This window comes from Pogoniulus pusillus, chromosome 6, assembly GCF_015220805.1.
Source record: "Pogoniulus pusillus isolate bPogPus1 chromosome 6, bPogPus1.pri, whole genome shotgun sequence".
NCBI lineage: Eukaryota > Metazoa > Chordata > Aves > Piciformes > Lybiidae > Pogoniulus > Pogoniulus pusillus.
Genome location: NC_087269.1, coordinates 31,187,868 through 31,209,836, shown reverse-complemented (window position 1 = coordinate 31,209,836; position 21,969 = coordinate 31,187,868). Strand labels below are relative to the sequence as shown.

At 38.2% G+C, this 21,969-nt stretch overlaps 1 protein-coding gene across 2 annotated transcripts in view; it reads left to right on the top strand.

The window, feature by feature from the left end:
• The window catches only part of LDB3 (LIM domain binding 3), a 141,209-nt gene that overhangs the window by 83,388 nt on the left and 35,852 nt on the right, over positions 1-21,969 (top strand). For both annotated transcript variants that reach the window (XM_064145113.1, XM_064145112.1), the window contains 3 exons: positions 918-1,087; positions 2,049-2,085; positions 16,679-16,714. In XM_064145113.1, coding sequence (XP_064001183.1) covers positions 918-1,087; positions 2,049-2,085; positions 16,679-16,714 — 243 coding nt within the window. The remainder of the gene's footprint in view (positions 1-917; positions 1,088-2,048; positions 2,086-16,678; positions 16,715-21,969) is intronic.

Below are 21,969 nucleotides of genomic sequence, written 5' to 3'. Positions count from 1 at the left end.
AATATTTAATTTTAACTGTATGCTATGCAGAAGTTATTTTTGAAGGGGAGGGGGAAAAAAAAGCTATTAAGTTACTAAGTCTCTTTCTAGCTTGCATCATAAATCAAAGAAAGTTTACCTCATTTGTGCTATGGAGCTTTGTAGCTTTGACTTTAAGTGTGCAATGTTGGGAGTGAGTTTCTGAATATATCACTTTGCAAAGTGATTTAAGATGTTGTAAGACTCCAAGGTGCACTCTGTTACTAAAGCTTTCACATACAAAATATGTGTGCAAATCTGAGTACACGTCTAAACTGCTGAGACTTCACCTGTTCAATAGACAATGAATTCAAAATTATGGAATTATGGCAGCTGGAAGTTTAATTCAGTTTGTCAGAGAACAACCATCTCTAGAAAAAGCTTTAAGAGCCTGAAATGTTATTTTTATAATGGGATATTTTTTTCACTTCTAATTGCTACCTTAAAATATGCTGGCCCCAAAATGCAATGAGACATAGTATAAAAGAGTAACAACATTGAACTGTTTTATAAGAGAAAATATGGCACAAGAATGCTGAGAGAAATAAACATTTTTGCTTGGGATACTCTCCTATATCACCACACATTATTCTAACAGCATAAGGCTGTGTCTGCCTTAGCTGAGGACTCCCCAACAGGCATTTCCTAGCGTTTTCACACTGTTTTGAACATGCAGATTTGAACAAAGACAGGAACCATTCCAAAACCAGAATGAGGCTCACCATTCTTAGATCACATAAATCTGATCTATGTCTTTGTTTAAAAAAAAGAAGAAGTTGTATTTTCAAAGCTGTGCTTCGGATTGCTGTTACTTGGGATGAGAAGCTGTAAGACCAGAGAGAGGTTGGGGTGAAAGGTGCCATGTGCTGTTTCACAATGTTTCACTCTCTGAATTGCAGTACCCTTCCTATTAAAGATCCTCATGTAGACAGTGCCTCTCCAGTGTACCAGGCTGTGCTTAAAACCCAGAACAAGCCTGAAGATGAGCCTGAAGACTGGAGTCGCCGTTCTGCTAATCTGCAGTCTAGATCTTTCCGGATCCTTGCCCAGATGACTGGAACGGAGTACAGTAAGTTGAATAGCAAAATGTACCATTCATTCTAATTTTACATTCGTTTCTTCATTTTCTTACCCTGGTATTAGCAACTGATACTCAAGGAAGACTCACGTCCAGCTTATGGTCATTATCAGTGAAGGCTAAGATCAGAAAACTGTGAATTTAACTTGAGGGAACTAGGTAATCAAAGTGTTCAGTCTCACTTTAACCTTTATGAACGAAATCCTTTGTTCTGCCAAGGCTCTCCCTGTAAAAAAGTGTAGCAGACTACACAGTAAAAGAGCATTTGGGAATCCATAGTTCATTTTACAAATCAAATACAATCTCTGCATTCTAATTTTCTGGTTTCCACCAGCCTAGACACAGAAAGCTGTCCATTCACTAAGGGTTAAAAAAAATATAAACAACTTATGTCTCTTTAACAATCTTTAAGATGAGTGACTTCCAGAGGTCAAAAAAACTAATGGATCATCATTTGTATTAAACCTATAGTCTGCCAGCCCTGTTATGTAAACCTGGACCTGTTATAAATGTCTTGGGAGCTTGAACTCTATTGCTTATTGCCTGTGGAACTGTTTTTCTGACCACCTAGTACTAGCTTCAGAGGTGGTTTCTGATCTGGAGCGAAAAAAGTTCAGGAACCTTTCACATATCAAGGGGAAAAATACTTAATGTTTCCTCCTCATGTGAATCTACTGCTGCTGCTGCCTCCAAAGCAGCAGACTCTCTCTGTGGATTCGGTGCTTACAGAGGTGAAATGTGGCTAGTAAATGAATGAGGAAATAGTTGTAATAACTACTTCCCTACTAACATCCTTCTTGCTAGCTCCAGGGAGCTGTTTCTCTTCATGCTGTTCTTACAAAATTCTCTGCTGCAAAGTCAGCGTGGATGAACCTTAGATAGGCTTTTGATTTCATTGTAAAACCAATTCCTTTCTTTTTCCTTTAGCTGAAACTTTTTTTTTTTCCTACAGTGCAAGATCCAGATGAAGAAGCCCTGAGGAGGTCAAGGTAGGCAACTCCCTGTGAAAAACATGGCTTTCCCCTTACTGATAACCAAATAATATTTTAAACCAGCATTAATATGAATATATATTGTCATACTTTTGTCTTAGAATCTTCTAATACATTTACTTGAAAATCACTAAAATGAAAATGCCATCAGAGAGACATTCAAATGAGGCAGATAACAAATTAGCATGTTTTCTGCAAAGTTTCTGAATTGTGTGTTCAAATCTGAAAGCTCTCTGCACATGCAACTTGTGTGTAGTTTACTGGGTGTGTGAATGCAAGGAGTTCCTAAGACCAAGTCTTGTGTAACTACTCATTTGTGTAACTGAATGAAAACATACAATGTTGTGATAGCACTGAAATTTGTAGAGCAATTTATTTGGATGACCCTGTGGCTGACATTTGATTCTCCTGAAATGATACAGTAAAGGAGTTGTTTCCATCCATATCCATGATAATTTGCTTACGTTTAGTTTGAATTCAATACAACCCAAATTTGTAGCATATGGAAGCACAGGACTGCTTTTGCTAGCGGATAAATGTTTTTGTTTCAGGTAATCTACTAAAAACACTGAAAAAGTGAATATATACAGAGATAGGACAAGGAATCAAAGACTTACCACTTTATGTTGTCCTGCATAGCCAGGAAATTGAGTAATTAGAGATTCTTATGTGGAGCTTAAAAACTGCCTTTGAATGGGAGCATGATGTGTGCAAGGCTGATTTTATGTCTTCATACTTCAAATCCCTATATCATATTAGCTGCTCTAAGCCACTGGCTGGGTTTGTGATGTGTTTGATACTCAATCCACCTTCTTTTCTTTTCTTTTTCTTTTCTGTTACTCTCACATGGCTTCTATAAAGATTCTGAGCTTTTGATCACAGCATGAGTTACGGATGTTGAATCAATGCAAAAAATGTCTGCCATTTTCCTGGTGAAAATAGAAGTTATAGTTTCAATTTATAGTGAAACTATATATTCAAATTATATTATAAACCTTCCACTGCACCTCACCAGAGTCCATGGCTGAATGCCTGAAGATCAGGCTTGACATCACATCCCTCGGGGCTTTATTTCTTCCCTCCAAGGTGTAAGCCTAATTCTTATTAAGCATACTGTGTGTTACCTATTTTGATGTAATAGTACACATCCAAATCTTTATTAGGATGGGATTTAAAGTGTTGTGCTGGAACTAGCAGACCCACACACACATCTGAGATTAATAGGTTGTTTTGAAGAAATAATCTTTCCAGCTGTAGTCTTTGACAAGGTACTGGAAACCTAACATGGTATCAGATAAACTGAAAATAATCATGTAGTAACACATTAACATGTAAATTGCATGTTCTTGTCAGTGTTACTTAAAGGACATGACAATATCTGCTGTGCTTTGCACATTTTTTTTTGCAGTTTTTATGTGTCATATCACTGTGCTATCCCTTTTTTGACAAAGACAGCTATGGTTATGAGTGTATTTAGGCACAGCTGTCTTACCTGAAGAGGTCTAGAGGCCTCCCTCAGATGCTGAGGCCAAACATCCCATACAGCACTGGTTATGCATGCATCCACCATATACTACTCTTTGGGGTCTATTGGACTGCTTCTTTATGCCACTTTTGATTTTTGTGAAGGATGGAAGTACCTATGTCAGATGGGTAGAATCTCTACTTAAACTCCACTCTTGCAGCACAATAATGTAGTAGAAACTTTTCAGTGTCTACTCCATACAACCTGTACAACCACAGCTTTCCCCATGCCCACAGTCTGGAATCACCTGGAAGACTTCTTGGGCTCCCTGAAGGTTTCCATAAAACTGTGGAACCTGTGTCTCACCCAATTCAGTGTTTCATTAATCTTGCGCTGTGCTGGCTTTAAGGAAAAGTCCCTCATGTTCCAACATTTAAACTGTCAAAGATTTCACAGCATAGGGAATTTTGATCTCAGAGCATACTGTGAGTGATCTCTCGGGTGATTCCTCCTGTCTCTATGAGCTATTCAGCAGAGTCAGCAAGAACTGTGTGAAGTAGAGATTAGGTTTCTTCCAAATGCTTGGAACGGGGTGGGGAGCGTGGGTGAGGGGAATGTGTACAGCTTATACTTAGCAGAACAGTTTTATGCAAAAATAATCGCCTCTAGATTGCTGCTTCTAACTTCATGACATGCTCTGAGCAAAACTCACAAAGCTGGGAAATTTTCAGGTGGCAGAGCATTCTTTTCAATTAATGAATGCATGGCATGACTGTCCATCACTCATGCTACTGCTACTTGAAAGGCAAACATAAGTTTATAACTTGGTACAAAAACTTCCCATTGGGACAATTGTTACAGAATATTTTCCATTTCATGCCAGACAGATGTAGTTGAATGCTGAATGCCTTTTCCTTCAATGCAGTGGTATGTCTTTAAAGAAGTAGGAGAATTCTTGCATTCCATGTAAGAGTCTCTGTAGCTGGTATGCTCCAATATAACTTCAAAAAATGAAATTTTAGGTAGAAATACTTGATATCTTTTCAATAGTTATAAGATCACTCGGGAAGTCATGCCATCAGGTCTTCTTCAGGAATGCTGCATTTTAGTAGCCTTACATTGTGTTAGTAAGGACAGAAAATTTAGAAGCATCACTGAATTTGTTGACATTTAATGTGCTTGTTGTTTGGGGCTTTCTTCAGCCTGTAGAATAAAACCAGCCTAGTCTGTTTGTGTTTGGCTGGTTTCATTCTCAAGTTCCACTGCATTAATACAATTGTCTTGGGTTTTGGGTATAATGGGGCAGCAAGAGAAAATTAGCTTGTTTGTAGTAAATCAAATATGCTTTGCAAATAAGAAGAATATATATTTTTTCATTCTGTTTGATGTACTTCTTGACTGTGCTCTCATCCCACATCCTCTTACTAATTTATGAAACCTGAGTTTACACTATAGAACATCTAGAAAAGGTGAAGTCCTGAGAGCTGCTGAACATTGCTTCCAACTTACTTGAGCAAATAAAATATAGCTAGGAGACTTCTCAGAAGGTGATAAATACTTCACTGGACTATGCTTTGAAAATCCCATGTTATTCTGCTTTTTGATACTCACTTATACAGAGAAAAGCTATAAAAAAGTAGTGCTGAAATCTGTGGCTTATATATATATATATATCAGCCTGTATACATACATATATGTATATACACACACACATAGACTGGCCTAGATATTACAGAATGGAAATCTTTCTATTAATTTTGTTCTTTTATGGAGTTCACTTTCACTGACTGATCATTTTGGGGGGGCGGGGAGGGAGGAACAAGCTGAGAGAATCTGCTGTCAGGAAAACAATGGGATTACACTGTATTTCTAGCAAAAGCAGCCCTGTAATACCGAGCACAAGCTCAATTAAGAATATAAAGTTATATCAAGTTACTTCTCAGAAACAAACAACTGCAAAACATTTCAATACATGGTTCTAAAAAGATCACCCAGCCTTTTTCTGCATTGATCTGAAAGCTGAGATACAAATCCAAATAAATTGCCATTGCCCTAGGTATAAGACAGCAGAGTGGCAGCCATGGTCCCTAACCCCTTTCTTTCTCCTTCCTTTCTTTCTTTGTGTGTGTGTCTCTCTCTATCCCTGTCTTTCCTTCTCTCTCTCTCTCTCTTTCTTCATGCCACAGGGAAAGGTTTGAAACGGAACGTAACAGCCCACGCTTTGCAAAGTTGCGCAACTGGCATCACGGCCTATCCGCGCAGCTCCTTAACGTTAAAAGTTAAAAGCTCACATTTAGCAGCCAAATACGTGAGGCAGAGAAACAGAGTAAAAATTAACTGCTGTCCTAAGTTAGAGCCTAAGGGTGCCATGCACACAGGAAAGACTTATTGCCAGGGCCTTTCTGTAAAGGCTGCCTTCTGTAGATTTCTGTCGTTAGCCTCTTACCCATGCACTAGAAGTAAAAATAATGACACAACCTGTTTCACGTCCTTCATTATAAAGTAGATTAGCTTTTTGTCACTTACTATATCAAATATAACTTCAGTATTGAGGAAAACATCATTATTGTACTCTCTTAATTCTATAAGAAAATGAGAGGGAAGTTATTGACTATGTCTTGGAGGAGGGGGAGGAATTAGACTTAGCTACTGAGTTTTACTGCGGTGAAGACAAGCAGGAAAAAGAAAGATGAAAACTAAAACTGGCTGAGCATAGCCCAGACTTTGTGAAATGTACAATATACTTCATTTGCATACTTGAGTGATGGCGTCTGCAAGAAGATATTAGCAGTATTAAGTTATATTTCTTCAATATATTATACCGATAGAAGTCAATTGCTAAAACCATTGCTCTGAGCTGTCTCTTGGAAACTCATAGAATTTATCATTATATGAGAGCTAGAATTAGCTGTCATTGCTCAAGATCTGTGACGAAATGACACTGCTAGAGATGGTTTAGGAGTGAAAAGAATATATACTACTGCACTGACATTTTTAAAAGCATCTTTTAAGTTTTAAGTAATATGTTGCCTATTCTGTATTGCTCTTGCTTTGACCCACATTTTTTTCTGTATATAGCAGCATGCTTTGTCTGGAATAAAAGGTTTTAAAACTAAAATAATTATGTGCCTGTTTTACACAGTACTTTATTCTCTTTTTAAACAATAACTCTTTCATTTGGTTATTAAAAGGAGAGCTTTTGTTTTGACAACAGAAAATTTAGTCATAAAGCTTTCCCCTGTTACCTGTAATTCTTACTTACCTTATCTGAGTTATCCGAGTTAGAATAAACCTGACAAAGCAGTTGAAAGAACAACAGAAATGAACAACTGCTGTAGCAGGTATGAATGAAGCATAATCATGAGATGTTAGGTGGCAAGCCACTGATAATATTGTTTAGCATTTCCATTTGGATAGTAAGCATTCTCTTGCAATAATTATCAATTTGTGCTTACCCTTATTGTTTTGGCACTTGAAACATTGCTGGTGCTGAGAATGAGATCTTTTTGTTTCAAAATGATGGCAGTGCTTTGCTTTTATCAGTCAAGATATGGCAAACCTTTTCCAAATATTTCTGATTTTTGTTTGAAGTACACCAAGAGCAGTGCCACTTCCCTTTCCAGTTTATGCTCTGATCATTAAATGAAACAAAAACACAACTTAATTCAACTGTTTGTGGTTTGAATTCCATGAAGCAATAAATTCTGGTGATAAAATGCTGATCTCTGCAATGAAAGCCCTACCTACATCCTCAAAAAACTACCTTCTTTCATTCAGTTCTATGAACTGCAAATTAGGTACTTTTTGTCTGGTAGGAGTAATTTTGATAAGGGAGATGAGTGCATGAGATTAGATTGAAACTCTTAAACTTTCTGCTACTTCTAAACATCTGGAATTTGTATCAGCAGACCATACAAGAACAAAGTTCACCCAAACTCTTCTTGTTTTTTTCCTGTGTTATAGAATGCAGGAAAATCTACCATTCATGGAGAATTTTGCACAGATCAACCAAATACTGGAGTGTTCAAAGAGGGAAAAAAAAGAATAATCATCTAGCTACTGTAGTTTAAAACAAACACAGCAAAAAAAACAACACTACCAAAAAAGAACTCCCAAACAAACCAACAATTTTAAGTGTTATTTAAGACTATATGAGCACTGCTTCCTTTTAAAATTTAACTTTTCTTAGATGAGTTCCATTGCAATTCAGTCATTTAATACACAACCTTCAAGTCTATATTCTCTATGGGAACACAAACAGATTTCGGTCATGCCATGTTATCAGTGCCTTTGGAAAGTCAGCATAACTGCATAAAATCAGAACAACATTTCAACATTTAAAGTGATCATAAGATCAAAGTCTGGTTCATAGTGGGTGAATGTCATTTATATATGGGGAATTAAGATAATAATAGGCAATTAACTTTTAAAATGAATATCTAATGTACCTAGTAAGAGAACTTATAGTTCTAATTTTCAGCCAAATGAAATCTTTTCTTGAATAAATAGTAATGATATTTTCACTTAAATAGGAGTTGTGTATCCTTAAAGTTTTATGAACATAATACAAATGCTATTTGTTTCAAGTAGTCCTAGTGTGTGTGCTATAACAGGACAAAAGAAGTGGCTAGATTACATCTCTATCTTTACACTTAATATTATTTTTAAAGGTTTTTTTTTGATAAGCAGAAAAGTGTCATTTGATCAGATTAGAAATCAATGCAGATACTGTTAAGGACCCTCCTCCCCTTTGTTATGCTACAGTGGATTTTGTGATGAGAATTCACTACATAGAAACCGTGTAATTGGACAGAGAAATAGTTGTAATCCTTTTTCCTGCAGGAAGAAAATACTCTGAACGTTTTTCTCCAAGCTTATAGCATTTCAATTCTTCATTTAATTAGAGAGGGGAAAAAAATGAAAAAATCTTCAGTAGTTGGCAACTTCTGAAACTTGCAACGATAAAGATCTTTAGCAGAGGTGCTGTCACTAACCCATTTGGCATGGTTTTTTACAAGATATTTCTACTGCTTAGTCCACTCCCTCTCAAAACATTTCTCAAGTCACATTTTTCTTATTTATATTTAGATTAGTAAATCCTTAGCTCCTACTCCTCCAGGTCTGCCTTAATGTTGCCATGGTGATCTTCAAGCCCAGAAAAACTAATGTTACATGTCTTTACATAAGTGTTATGAGCCTGTGCTTTTATCTTGTGTAAGATGCAGACCTTTTTCTCTAAGGTGAGGAAATTGGATTGGATTTGTCTCCCTACTACATCTCATTGCTAGGGACTGTAACAGATACAGGCCTGATAAGAAATCATTGACAGCTTTTAGAAGCCACTAGTTTTGTTCTAACAAAAGATCTGTGGCCTCTTTATGCCATTTTTAAGATGTTTGGACTTGTCTCACTCTATGTTGCTTCTGATTGACCACCTCCATCTTGCGGTGTTTCTTGTTCGTTTGCACAAGTCTGCTGTTTTGCCTGGGAAGGTCAGACTCAGTTAATGACAAGGAGGCTTAGCCTGATTGAAGACTTGATGAGTCATGTAGTTCTTTAAAATAGTACTGACCACAGGCAGGTGTATTCATCCCATGCTGAATATATTTTGAACTGTGACTGTTCTGCTGAGCAGAGGACAATGGTTAGTGACAGTACTGTTTTCTATTTAGCATCTGTGCCAAAAGTAAAGTGAAAGACAGGATGTGGATAGTGATATTAACCCCCTGCCCTTCCCAGTATTGTAAAGTGTAGTGATATAAACATTTAATGAGAAGATACAGCAAAGCTGATGCCTGTAGGAAATCAAAACCAAAAGGCCTTCCAGGTAAATCTGCTTGTCTGGTTTTGACACAGAGAAATGCTCATTTTCTGCTGTGGTGTAAGACTGTTTGATCTAGACTAACCTGTTTCCTCATTACTGCTGCCTCACCTTCTACTCAAGAGATCTCACCTCCTACGGTGCTTAGTTTGCAGCAGGAATACTGACTGCATGGGGTGTGTGCTGATGGGATGTGGCTAGAGTGTGACCTCAGGAAAGCAGGAATGCCAACTTGACCTCTCCTTCCTTTCATGCATGAAAAAATTTTAAAAGGAGAAAGGTTCTGTGGCCCCTTCCCTTGCCTCCCTCTTTTCACACGTGCTTGCATGGGAAGGAGAGTAAGTTTGTGCTATATAGTAAGTATAGCGGTTGCTTTCTCTTCGTTGCACTTCCTCTGGCATTATACACAACCGTGTGGAGCATAACTTCAATGGCAAGGAACAAGTGTTCCAAGGGCTACTTTATCACTTTGGAAAAGTCCTACTCTTGTGTATCACAGAGCTGTCTGAAGTCTTCTTCAAAGACAGGAGAGGAGACACCCATTTTTTATCTTGTGCGCTGAGGTGCCCACAGGGACTAAGTTCATGGCTTCTTTAGCAGTGTCTACCACGAGTTTCAGTGACTGGGACTATCATTATGCTTACCAGAAAATACATGGGTATTTGCAGAAAGTTTACTTTGCAAAGATAAAAAGCTAAGATTTTGGTATGGTACATGGTGGCACCGGATAATGACTTTCTTTAGCCAGCCTTTAATGATGAGCTGTCTGCAACATATATGAAAAATGAATTGACTAAATTTTCCCCTCAAGCACAATAGCATTCTTTGTTCTGCTGCCACTTATCAAAGCCATGTGACAGCACCAAGACAAGCTAAGGCACCTTGATCCCCTTCCTTTGCCAGAATTTCCAGTAATTAGCATTGCCCACCTGCCCAGTTGCTAAAAACTTCCTGCCTATATGCTAATCAGATTGCCAAAATCCGTTTGAATTAGGTACCTTGTTTTTCTGCAGCAAGCCACAAATTAAAGCAAACTTCTATACTTAGCTTTCTCATTTAAGGATCATAACCACAACGAAGAGTAATAAACACATAAGTTCAGTATATTCTGATCTCCACTTACCTTTTAGTACCTAAAGAGTGACAAATCATAGGCATTGTGGAATAACTCTGTTTTCTCTATGGAGTTGTTAGTGAATTTGCCAGAAGGCAAAATTCATCAAATAGAATGTATTTCTTCCCCAAAATACACATGGAAGATCTGTGGGGAAAATTATTTGAGAGATCATAAGCTTTGTTTCCAAGTTCTGTGTAGAACTAATTGATCAGAGGTGGTGACCCTAAGGTATGGAGTATCTACTTTGTGAAATAGAATCACAGAATCATTTTGGTTGGAAAAGACCTTTAGGATCATCAAGTCCAACAGTTATCTAACACTACCAAATCTGGTGCTAAACCCTGTCCCTTAGCACCACATCTCTGTATGTCAGGCCTTGTCTTTTGGGGTGGGATGGGAGGAAGGAAATCAATCAGCATATGTACTGCGGAATGTACTCAATTAAAATTGAAAGAGGCCTCCAAGTGAAATTAGCAAGTGCCGTGAAGCTTTTCTCAAAGTAGTTCTTAAAGTAATGCAAAAGCTACCAGAGCTTGATTGAAGCTCAAGAGTCAGTTGAGGGGTAAGGAGGGTGGGAGAAGGGCATGTGTGGATGTGTGTACTGACCTATTTTTTAACCTCATGTCTTTACCATTTTGGTCTTCTGCATGTTCCTGTCCAGGACTTTTTTTTTCCTATGGACAGAAATTAGCATCACTTTCATTTCTACTGCACAACCTGAAAGATTCTCGTATGCATCCTTCTGCTGATGTAGATGGCTAACCAAGATACCAGTGCTCCCTATCTGACTACTCCCTTGCATTGCCTTCAGTCTAACACAGAGAAACAGTTTTTGCATGTAGTTGACTTTCCAACAAGCACTTGTAACCCAGAGGTACTCAGTTGTGATCTGTGAATCATCAGACTGGCTCACAGAGCTTTGTCCAGGGTGAGCTGGAGAGCTGGCTCATAGCATAGTGCTGGGACTGCTTCCTTTTGTTCTGCTTCTAAATTGTATTAATGTCAGCAAAATTACCCTAATTGCTAATAACTTCCTAATAGTTCATTTCCATCTAAGCTTTTATTGTAGTTGACCCAGAATGTTACATGATTACAAATGACAGAGAGTGAAAATAAGAAGATCCTTGAGGGAATTTGTGAAATAAATATAATCCACATTCTGAAAGAATGACAGCTGCTTTAATTCATACTGCTTGCTTGAGTGGTTTGGGAACTGAACTGAAAAGACACAGTAGTTTATTTCAGATGGAGCTTCAAACTTAATGCCATAGAGAGAGAGTGCAAATTTTCTTAGTGTGCACAAATTAAAAAGTAGCCCTATTGGCTGAAGTTGCTATCTATGGCTTCTTACTCATCTCTCAGCTTCCCTGGAGAGAACTAAAGTCGTGATGAGAAAGAGTACATCAAGGGAGGGGGAATAATTTCCTGGTGTACAATACCTAAACCTATTGTGCATTGGTTTTGACTATAATGGTCACAGAGACAAACAGAAAGACCTGATCTTGCTGGCAGATACCTCCACTTTTCCTGTGGGGCTATAAAAGTCTAGTGGGAACCACTCAGATAGGAAGCACATTTAGGGCCAAGATAGGGAATAATCATCCAAAATATATCCCAGCTTAAATTGCTCTGCATATTCAGAATTTTGTGGTCTTTGTTCTTGTTAAAGTGGTATGTTTACCAATAAGATAAATTGGATTACGTATACTTGCTTGGCAAGTATCACCATGTAAATATTGGAAAACAGTTATCTGACTTTCACCAACAGGGATGCTGCTGTATTTCCAGCTGCATTTATTATTTGGCTGTAAAATATAACAGCATACCAGTAGATGCCACTAAAATGCATCCATAGGAGGTATTTGCTTTGATTCTAGTGAGCTGCTTTGATTGAGTTCCATATGATTTGTTGAGAATGAGTTGCTGGTTGTTTTTACTTCCACTGAATATGATAATGCTTTTCCTATTCTGGGGCACTGTGTCTGCACAAAACAGGATAGCTTCTGGGAGGAATCCTTTTCCCTGTTTTGGAAAGCAGACATAGTAGAAGGATATGTTGCAGTCATTTTGGCGTGGGCTGCTCACATTCTTAACTACAGTGGCTGAAAAAAGAGAGACTGGCTGTTCTACCCCTTTTTTTTTTTCCCTGATCCCAAGCAAAAGTTTTAACTAAATCAGCATGGTAGCTGTCTTCTGTCCTCTTGACTTAACTGCCTATGATTTCTTTGTGTGTCTTATGTTATCTTTGTTGAAATAACAAAAATATAACTTGGGGTGTGGGGGGCTGTAGGGAGGGAAGACATACAAGCTTAATAGTTTTATATTCATCTGACCATGGAAAAATTCTCAGCTGCAAGCACAGAAAGGTAGAAATAGCTTCATTGAATCAGAGCAGCAGCTAATCTAGCTCAGTATCCAGTTTCCAGCAGCACCAGGAAAGGCATTACAGAATAGTTTCACACAGCTTTATTCCCAGACACCCTGTAAGATTTGTAATGATTTTGAGACTTCTACCTCATAAAAGAAGAATTTCTTTGTAGGCAAATATGTTTACGTAAATGTAAGTATGTGTCAGGATGAAAGCTCTTGCAAGTCTAAAAGGACCAGTCCTGCAAATACACAATGTGCTACTAGAAAACCAGATTTTCAATAGCTATAGACCCTGAGAAATCCTAAGCCATAATAACTCTTTCCTTCTTGAGAAAAAGACTACTATATAACTCTGAGATTCTGTAGAAGACACTTGGATGTTCAATATAGGAGAATACTGGTAAACTCACTACTAATATTTATATTAATATTTCTGTTTTAGAAACCCTCTAATCTCTTATTGGAGAGTGTGAGACAATATATTAGTCACTGGGGTTCAGGAAAACTTAGTTCTTTGTCCTGCCATGGACCTTTCTTTTGACTGTGAGCAATCCTGTTAAGTTTTAGTTCCTTATTTGTAAAATGAGAAAAATAGTCTTGCTCCAAGAGAAACCAAAATAGGGGGGGAGGGGATCAATTACAGTATTCACTTACTGCTTTCAGTACTGAAAGACAGAAGAGTTGAAGGACCATATGGTCTCTTGGGATGCCTAATGTTCCTTATGTCATCACATCTTCATTACAAATGAAATGATTATGTGTCTACAGCATTATAATGGAACTGAGAAGAGGCATTCAAAAGTGAGGGTTTAGATCGGTTACTCTCTAAGGAGAAGGCAGAGGGAAGGTGCACAAGCTCCACATCTCAGGTTGTCTGTTACATGTATGTTTTAGTTTGGGAATGTTTTGCATTTGGTTTCCACAAGTAAAATAGAATGGGAAAGTACACCAGTGTCCTGTACATGCAGTTCAAATTCAGCAGACTTATGTAGTGGAATGAGTCCTGAAGTTTCTTCCAGCTCTTTTTTGAGTCCAACAGTACACACAAGCTTGGTTTTCAAATGGTTTTTACAGTTGTTATTCTAGCTGTAATAATTCTTACTAGGGTGTGGGAAGAAAAGACTCTTATTTCTATCATTTCATTCACTCTGTGACCATGCCATGTGGCATATTTTCACGAGAAGGAAGTGTTCAGTAATTTCTGTTATGTAATATATTGTGTCATTGGGAAGACAGTATGTTGTATAAACAATTCTTATTTGAGGCATATGTCCAATATTTAATAAACTGTGAGAGATGCACTGTTCTCTTGGAGCAGTCATTAACTAAGGGTCTTCCATCAAAAGCCATTTCAGATGGGGGCTAAGAGGGCTGCAGAGAGAAAAAACCTCTCCCAGATAGCTCAAAACTACCACCTGCTTCTGTCCATTATCTGAGCCACCAGAGCAGCCACAGAATTACAAACTGATTGTAATATTCTCAGCCAATTTTTTTTTTCATGTTGTGAATGTACCAAATTCACTGAGCCTGCCTCAGGGATGTGTTTGACTCAAAAGTCGAATTAGCTCTGTTTTCAGTTGGCAAAAGGCATCCAGCAGACTCTTCCTCAAAATGCAGATATTGCCACTAAGAGATACGTCTCATCTCTTGAGTTTTTCTCACTGTTAACCAAATGAGAATTGCTCTTGTTGACTGAGAAGAGAAATAGTTCAGGGAAACAAAACTATGAAAAAGTGCCTTTAAGCTCATCTTTCCCTTTACTCTGTGTCTTTTCCTGTGCTTCAATCTGTGGAAGTATGTTTACTATACTCCTCTCTTTTTAACCTTCACAACTCCTCTGCCATTGCCGCTCAACGTTACTCTATCTTTGTACACTCATGGAAAAGCTTTGTGAAATCCTGACCTCAAACTCAAGTGCCTTTTCCTGCATTCTTCAGTATAGCCATAGCTAGTAAAGCAGAAAAGAATGGGTCAGCATGATAGTAACAACAGAGGCCTAACACTGCTTCTGCCTGAGCCCAACTGCCTGCCTCTTGCTCTTGACTGTAATTTCTCATAGAATGTTAGGTAACACAGGAAGCAAACTGTACTGTACTCATTTCAGGCTGTGATTGTGGTTTTTAACATTATTGCTTGATTGTGGCTCTTGGTATACTAACACCTCCTCTCATCACATGGACAGTTTCTAATCCATCCCCCTCTATCTTGTATAATCCTGCCTTTCCTGTACCTGATGTTGTAGTGAACTCACAGCTTGGTTACCATAGAGATAGTGTTTGGTTTCTCATTGCTTTAGAGTGGTGAACCAATTGATCTTATTGGGCTACTTTCAAGACAGGTTCTTCCATTCTGGCCACAGTAACAGTTTGCCTGACAGCCATCTCTGAGGGTCATTTCAGATCTACTTTGGGCTTGAGAATCTAACTACATTGTAGTTAGAGGTTTTAAAAATCGGGAGAGAGCACCTGTGGCTGAACTTTTGCTGATGCAAATGAAACTGGGCTTTAAGACTTCATTGAAGCTAAAATAAGGAAGGAATACATGACTGTATTTATATATCATAGAATTATAGAATCAACCAGGTTGAAAGAGACCCCCAAGATCATCCAGTCCAACCTGTCATATGCAAGGACAGAGTAATAGCTGAAATACTACTAGTAATGTGGAAAATACTAAGATAGCCTTCAGACACAATGTAAGGTAATGCCTGGAGCCAGATAAATTCACAAAAATAAATGCATGTATTCCTTTTGTCCAAAGGACTTTTGAAAACAGAAGGTTCAGCTGAGTGAGGAGGACATTTGCATTATGTTTTAGAAGTTTAGATCTCAACTGGGAAAAATGTTCTCATTTGACACGTTTCAACATCAAACACGTTGAAATTCCAACACAACTCCTTAAACAAGAAAGGATGTAACCACCCACTAAATTGCTAAGGGATGAGACTGTTTAGCAATTAGTCTCAATAACTGTGACTATTCTCAATAGTTATTCTATTGGGTTTCAAACTCGGGAGTCTAAGGCTAAAGGATTCTGTTCTTTATGTAATTGCCTATGTCTTAATTTCTTGCAGTTACACAATTGCTTGCATTTAAACATGTTCTTGTAAGCATGTACATGTGTTTACAGAATAACAGCTAATTCTCTGACACAGAACTTGAGGCTGACTTATCTCAGTGAGGGAATTGCACATGTTTCTAGTTAGAATTAGGGTGAGAAAATTAGTACTTACTGGGGCAGGACAGAGAATTTTTAAGTGCTGCCAGGCATATATAATCCATCTTGTATGAATCTTTGTTAGCCATTGAACTGCTTATCACTTCAAAATATTGGATCCTTAGGGACTGGCCCAAACTGATTATTTGTACTGCTTGGAGTTGAATCAAAAGATGTTTCACTGGAATATTCTTGACATTTTCCTTTAAGAGGAAAGTTACTGAAGTCAAAATTATGCCTGAAATTCTATGCATACATAGAGCATCTAGTTTGTAACTGTTAATTTTCCTTCATTTTACTTTAATATTGAAACAAAGTTGTTTGCAATTGAGAAGTAGAAATGGAGTGAAAAACTACAGTAGGGTTGCATATTTGGTGGGTTTCAGATGGAGAGCTGAAGAGGTTTTTGACTCTATGAGCAACCACTCTAGGATGCTTTTTGCAACCAAACATTTCTTCTCAACCCGTCTTCTTTCTCCCTGTTTTTGTTGTTGTTGTTTGGGGTTTTTGTGAGGGAAAGTGGGGGATGTTGTTGTTTTCTTTTCCCCCACCACTGGTAATTGCATTTACTTTATTTATATTGTATCCCCTCCTTTCACAGAGACAAAGAAAATGTTGCTGAAGCATCACAAAACAGGTAATATTTGCTCTCTGTGTTTGCCTTACCTTCTATTCAGAGTTTACATCCACTGTCTCTCTATTGTTCTTACCTCAAATCCATGCAATGTGTACACTCTTTGAGTAGATGATGAATGTAGAGGCTTCAGCTAAGTGCATTTGTTAGACATTTTTTCTAATGTAGACTTAAAGAAGCTGTGTGAGATGGGAGAGGCAGGGATTATCTATCTCAGAACACACAAACCTAAATAATAAAAAGGCATTTATTAATGTTGTCACCATGGAGTATTGTCAGTTTGCAATGGACTTTTAAGAGCAACTTCCATTTCAAACATTCTCTTTCAAGGTATTGTTAGATTTGATTCTTGTATTTGCTATTTTTAAGAAAGCATGTATATATATATATACACATATAAAATTCTGACATATCTTGATTGATCCATGACATAGTATCTCAATAAGCAAATCTTTTAATTTTGAAAGTTGTTTTCTCACAAAAATTCTCAAAGATTTTGCAGTTAGATATAGATTTTTTTTGTTGTTTATATTTGTTCATGTACTAAAACACAGAAGAACTTCTGTAGTGACTCTGACCAGTTGTTCAATGGACCAAAGACATGTGTTTTTATTAGTCAGGAAAATAATTCTATCTAGAATCATAGAATCAGTCAGGGTTGGAAGAGACCACAAGGATCATCTAATTCAGACTCCCCTGCCATGGGCAGGGACACCCTACCCTAGATCAAGCTGGCCACAGCCTCATCCAGCCTGGACTTAAACACCTCCAGGCGTGGGGCCTCAACCACTTCCCTGGGCAACCCATTCCAGGCTTTCACCACTCTCATGCTGAACAGCTTCCTTATGTCCAGTCTGAACCTCCCCTCCTCCAGCTTTGCTCCATTCCCCCTAGTCCTGTCACTACCTGAGAGCCTAAAAGGTCCATCCCCAGCTTTTTTGTAGGCTCCCTTCAGATACTGGAAGGCCACAAGAAAGTCACCTGGGAGCCTCCTCTTCTCCAGACTCAACAGCCCCAACTCTCTCAGTCTGTCCTTGTATCTTATTGCTTTCCAGCCCCAACTCTCTCAGTCTGTCCTTGTATCTTATTGCTTTTCTCTGTCTTATTGACTCCTGCCTAAACAATGTGCAACCACTTTTTTCCCCCCCATTTTTTCCAGGGTGGGTTTGGTTTGGGTTTGGACTTGTTTGGGTGGGTTTTTTTTTTGGGGGGGTGGGGAGAATTGGTGAGGAGGAGGTTGGTCAGGGAGTTTTGTTGTTGTTGTTGTTGTTTGCTTGGGTTTTTTAATTAGACTGTTCCCATTTGAACAGAGAGTTAAAATCCAAGTGCAAGCAATATCATTGCTAATAACAGAGTAATGGGAACTGCAACTTGAAACAACAGGGAACAATTATTTTATAAACTGAAAACAAACAACAGATTAGCATTTCACTAGCAGTTTCATTTGGGTAAAATCATCTACAGGACTACACAACTGCTCCACTAAAATCTCTCCTTTTCTCTTCTTTTTTAAGTTATTTTAGTTTACCAGGAACAATTTCTGATGTATGACTGCTATTGATGTCATACTATATTGCCTTCATCTTGCATGGTTTGTCATCCCTCCATTCTCCACCTCCTTTTCTCCACCTCCATTATCATCACAGCTCTGCTCTATGTCATATTTTGATATTCCTAGCAATACGATTTCCAAATCTAACACAAGATGTTTACTTCATTCTTAAAGCCTTTCTTTGTCTCTAAGAGGTAATAATTTGCCATTACTTCATCTGCAATCTCATGATGATCTCATATGGTATAAGGAATATAGGAATACAAAACCCAGGGTACTGGATATTTACAGATATAAATCTTCTTCCAGGAAAAAGAAAAGTCAGAAAAATACAGCCTAAAGTATTAAACACAGATGCAGCTTGACTGTTAAGTTATGAAGTACAACCTTCGGGGGGGGTGGGGGGGGTGGTATTTTTGTTTTGGTGGGGTTTTTTTGTTGCTGGTGGGTTTTTTGTTTTGTTTTAATTATTATTTGCCTTTTTTTCCTGAAGGCTTTAGTCCCTCTAAGTCATAACTGCTGTCCTACAGGGACAGTGTATGAGCATTCTAAAATGCTGCTTGATTTGGTATTGTACACTGTAAGTACACTTATCTCTGAAACCTAAAACACTGAACAAACCCTTATATGTTAACCCATCAGCTGCTTCTTTGGTTGGAATCTGCTCTCTGCTTCAGATACCTGCTATTACCTACGAAAGTGGTGGTGTGAGCATAAATAGTTCATTTACAAATTCCCTTGTAATCTTTGTTACCCAGGCCTACAGATACTACGCATGCACCACAGTATGTGACCTCAAGTATTTGGCATCCTCCTAAATCTTCCACCATGGATGCCAATACTGGCAGTGCTAAACCAGTGGCCTCCAAGGGGTCTGTGAGGCTTGGAGCAGGTACAAGTCAGAAAGAGGCCAGTTTCATCACAACTGGTCAGAAAGTCCCTCTTTCTTCATCCAGTAATCAAAGGTACACTGTGATGTGTAACTGCATAACTGACCTGGTTTGGAGCTTTGGAATGGTTTGGTAATAACAACCTCTAACTCCTTCAGATAGAAATGCCCATAGCCAAAAATACAGATGTCTAAGTTCTACAAATTACAGCAACTTCTACTTCACATGGGTTTCACGTTTTGAGTGGTACTCTTCATAGAGACAGCAGTCATTAAGCACCCTCTGCAGAGAAACAGCAACTGATACTATTCACTGTGTTTCTACAGACATTCCATATTCAAATGCAAAACCCTTCCATGTTATGTTTTTTCCTAAATACCTTCTCCAGTACTTTTTTCCATAAAGGCTACAATATCATGTCAATTTTTGCCTATTCATTTTTTTCCCCTGTTCCCTTCATTTTCACTTCTTCATATGAGATCTGTGGAGGATTTGGAATCAAAAACCACTTCATGCGTTTCATAAAGGAAACTAAGTTCTGCTTTAGTAATGCACTCAATTGTTTTTTGGAAAGAAAGTCCCAGAACTTAGGAATTCCCTGAGGGAAAGCAGAGTAATCAGCACTTTAAAATAATAATAAATGTGCATTTGTTGCTGTGTTTTCTCATTATGGTTGTTAATCATTATTATCCTCTTAACCACTACTCATCTGTTTTCCTTTTCATGAGTTAAAATCAGCTAAGAGGAGGTATGTTTGTTTTCATCCATGTAACGTACTTACACTGTGTATTTTCTTGTCTATTTGTTACCAGGAATATGGAGATGTTTGAGAGCAACCATTTCCTTTGTCTTTCCTTAAAATACAAAATCCTTAAAGGTGATTGAAAGTGTACACAGATGAACTGTATTTGAAAAACAAACGAGCAAAAAAATCAACCAGCCAACCAAACAAAAACACCAGAAAAAAACAACTCCCACAAACCAAACCAAACCCACTGTCAACAAATCCCCAAAACAGTGGCATATGTAATCATGGGATTTTTTTTTTATAATAGATGTTGTGTCATAAAGTAGCATTCACATTTCTCAGGCCTTAAAATTCTTCTGCACCAGGAGAATTAAGAAAAAAAAGACTACATTGAAAATCTAAAAAGGAGGCAAACTTGAGGGGGAAAAAAAAAAAGGTTCTATCATTTTAATATCTAAACAAAATTCTTTTAAACTTAGAGTGATTAAACTAAATCCAATCAAGTTAGTCTGAGTTGTTTCCATAAAACTGAGTAGAGAATTAGTTACCAAGTGCATATAAATTATGTCTACAAAATCACCCTGATATTTAAGCTTGCATCTCTTTAATTTATGTTTCTTGCAATTCTTTGTTCTGTTAATTAATATGTTCTACCCTGCAGGAAGATGATCAAACCTCTAACATTTTAATCACATAAACTTTTACCAACAGATAAAACAAACAGGATGTTTGTATTGCTTTTAAATGTTATAAAGTATTTCAGTGTATTTGCTTTTTTATCTGTACCTGTTGTCCAGTTCAAATCTCTGCCCGTGCAGGTCTGTATTCTTAGAGCTCCTCCCTTCCTTCCCTTTCCTTCCCTTTCCTTCCCCTTTCCTTCCCTTTCCTTCCCTTTCCTTCCCCTTCCTTCCCCTTCCTTCCCCTTCCTTCCCCTTCCTTCCCCTTCCTTCCCCTTCCTTCCCCTTCCTTCCCCTTCCTTCCCCTTCCTTCCCCTTCCTTCCCCTTCCTTCCCCTTCCTTCCCCTTCCTTCCCCTTCCTTCCCCTTCCTTCCCCTTCCTTCCCCTTCCTTCCCCTTCCTTCCCCTTCCTTCCCCTTCCTTCCCCTTCCTTCCCCTTCCTTCCCCTTCCTTCCCCTTCCTTCCCCTTCCTTCCCCTTCCTTCCCCTTCCTTCCCCTTCCTTCCCCCTCCTCCCCCTCCATATATATGACTGCATATTGGTTAACATTTTGGAGATGATTACAATAGTTAAGTAATTTCATTGTTTTCTTCTATTCAAGGTATGAAGTTTAGAAAATGCTGAACTCTGTAGCAAATTCCCTTTTGTAGCAGTAAAAAACAGACAAAATTGGTGAAATCCTGGTTTGTGTTTGGGTTTAGGACATATATTAAGTTCCAGGTTTTACGTTCAGTGTAGTTTCAGTCCTTTCCTGTTTGCCAAATCATTCAAGACATGAAATTACACTCATATGACAATTTCAGTAGCCACTGTTGAACAGGGTAGAAGACAACCCTGTGAGTATTAAAACTCGTTAACGACTAGTCCATGATCCTCACCTGTGATGTATAATGTGCAGCTTACTCTGCTGTACATTGCATGTCATAGAATCAACCAGGTTGGAAGAGACCTCCAAGATCATCCAGTCCAACCTAGCACCCAGCACTATTCAGTCCAGATGTAATCAATGCTGTATTAGTTGAGAACTTGCATCATAACACAAATGCATCAAGGTATGATGCATTTGTATGAAGTGATCTGAATTTCAAATACGTATTATGATGGACAAAACTTTGGGGTAATGATTTGAGAGCCAGAATTGCAAACAAGGTGAGTGTTTTCAGCAGCACACTTCTCAAGTGTGTCGTGGCAGATGAAACTTATAAGGGAGAAAATGGTGGCTCTCTGTTTTCGTCATGGATTTCATTCAGCTAAAATAATACACCACCATTTAGACTACTGAACCATACAAGAAGGCAGAGAACAGGAGTTAAAAATGGGACAGTCTCCTGAAAAGCAAAGGATATCATGAATTCTGTAGTACCAAGCATTCATCCTAGGTTCTGAGGAGTTG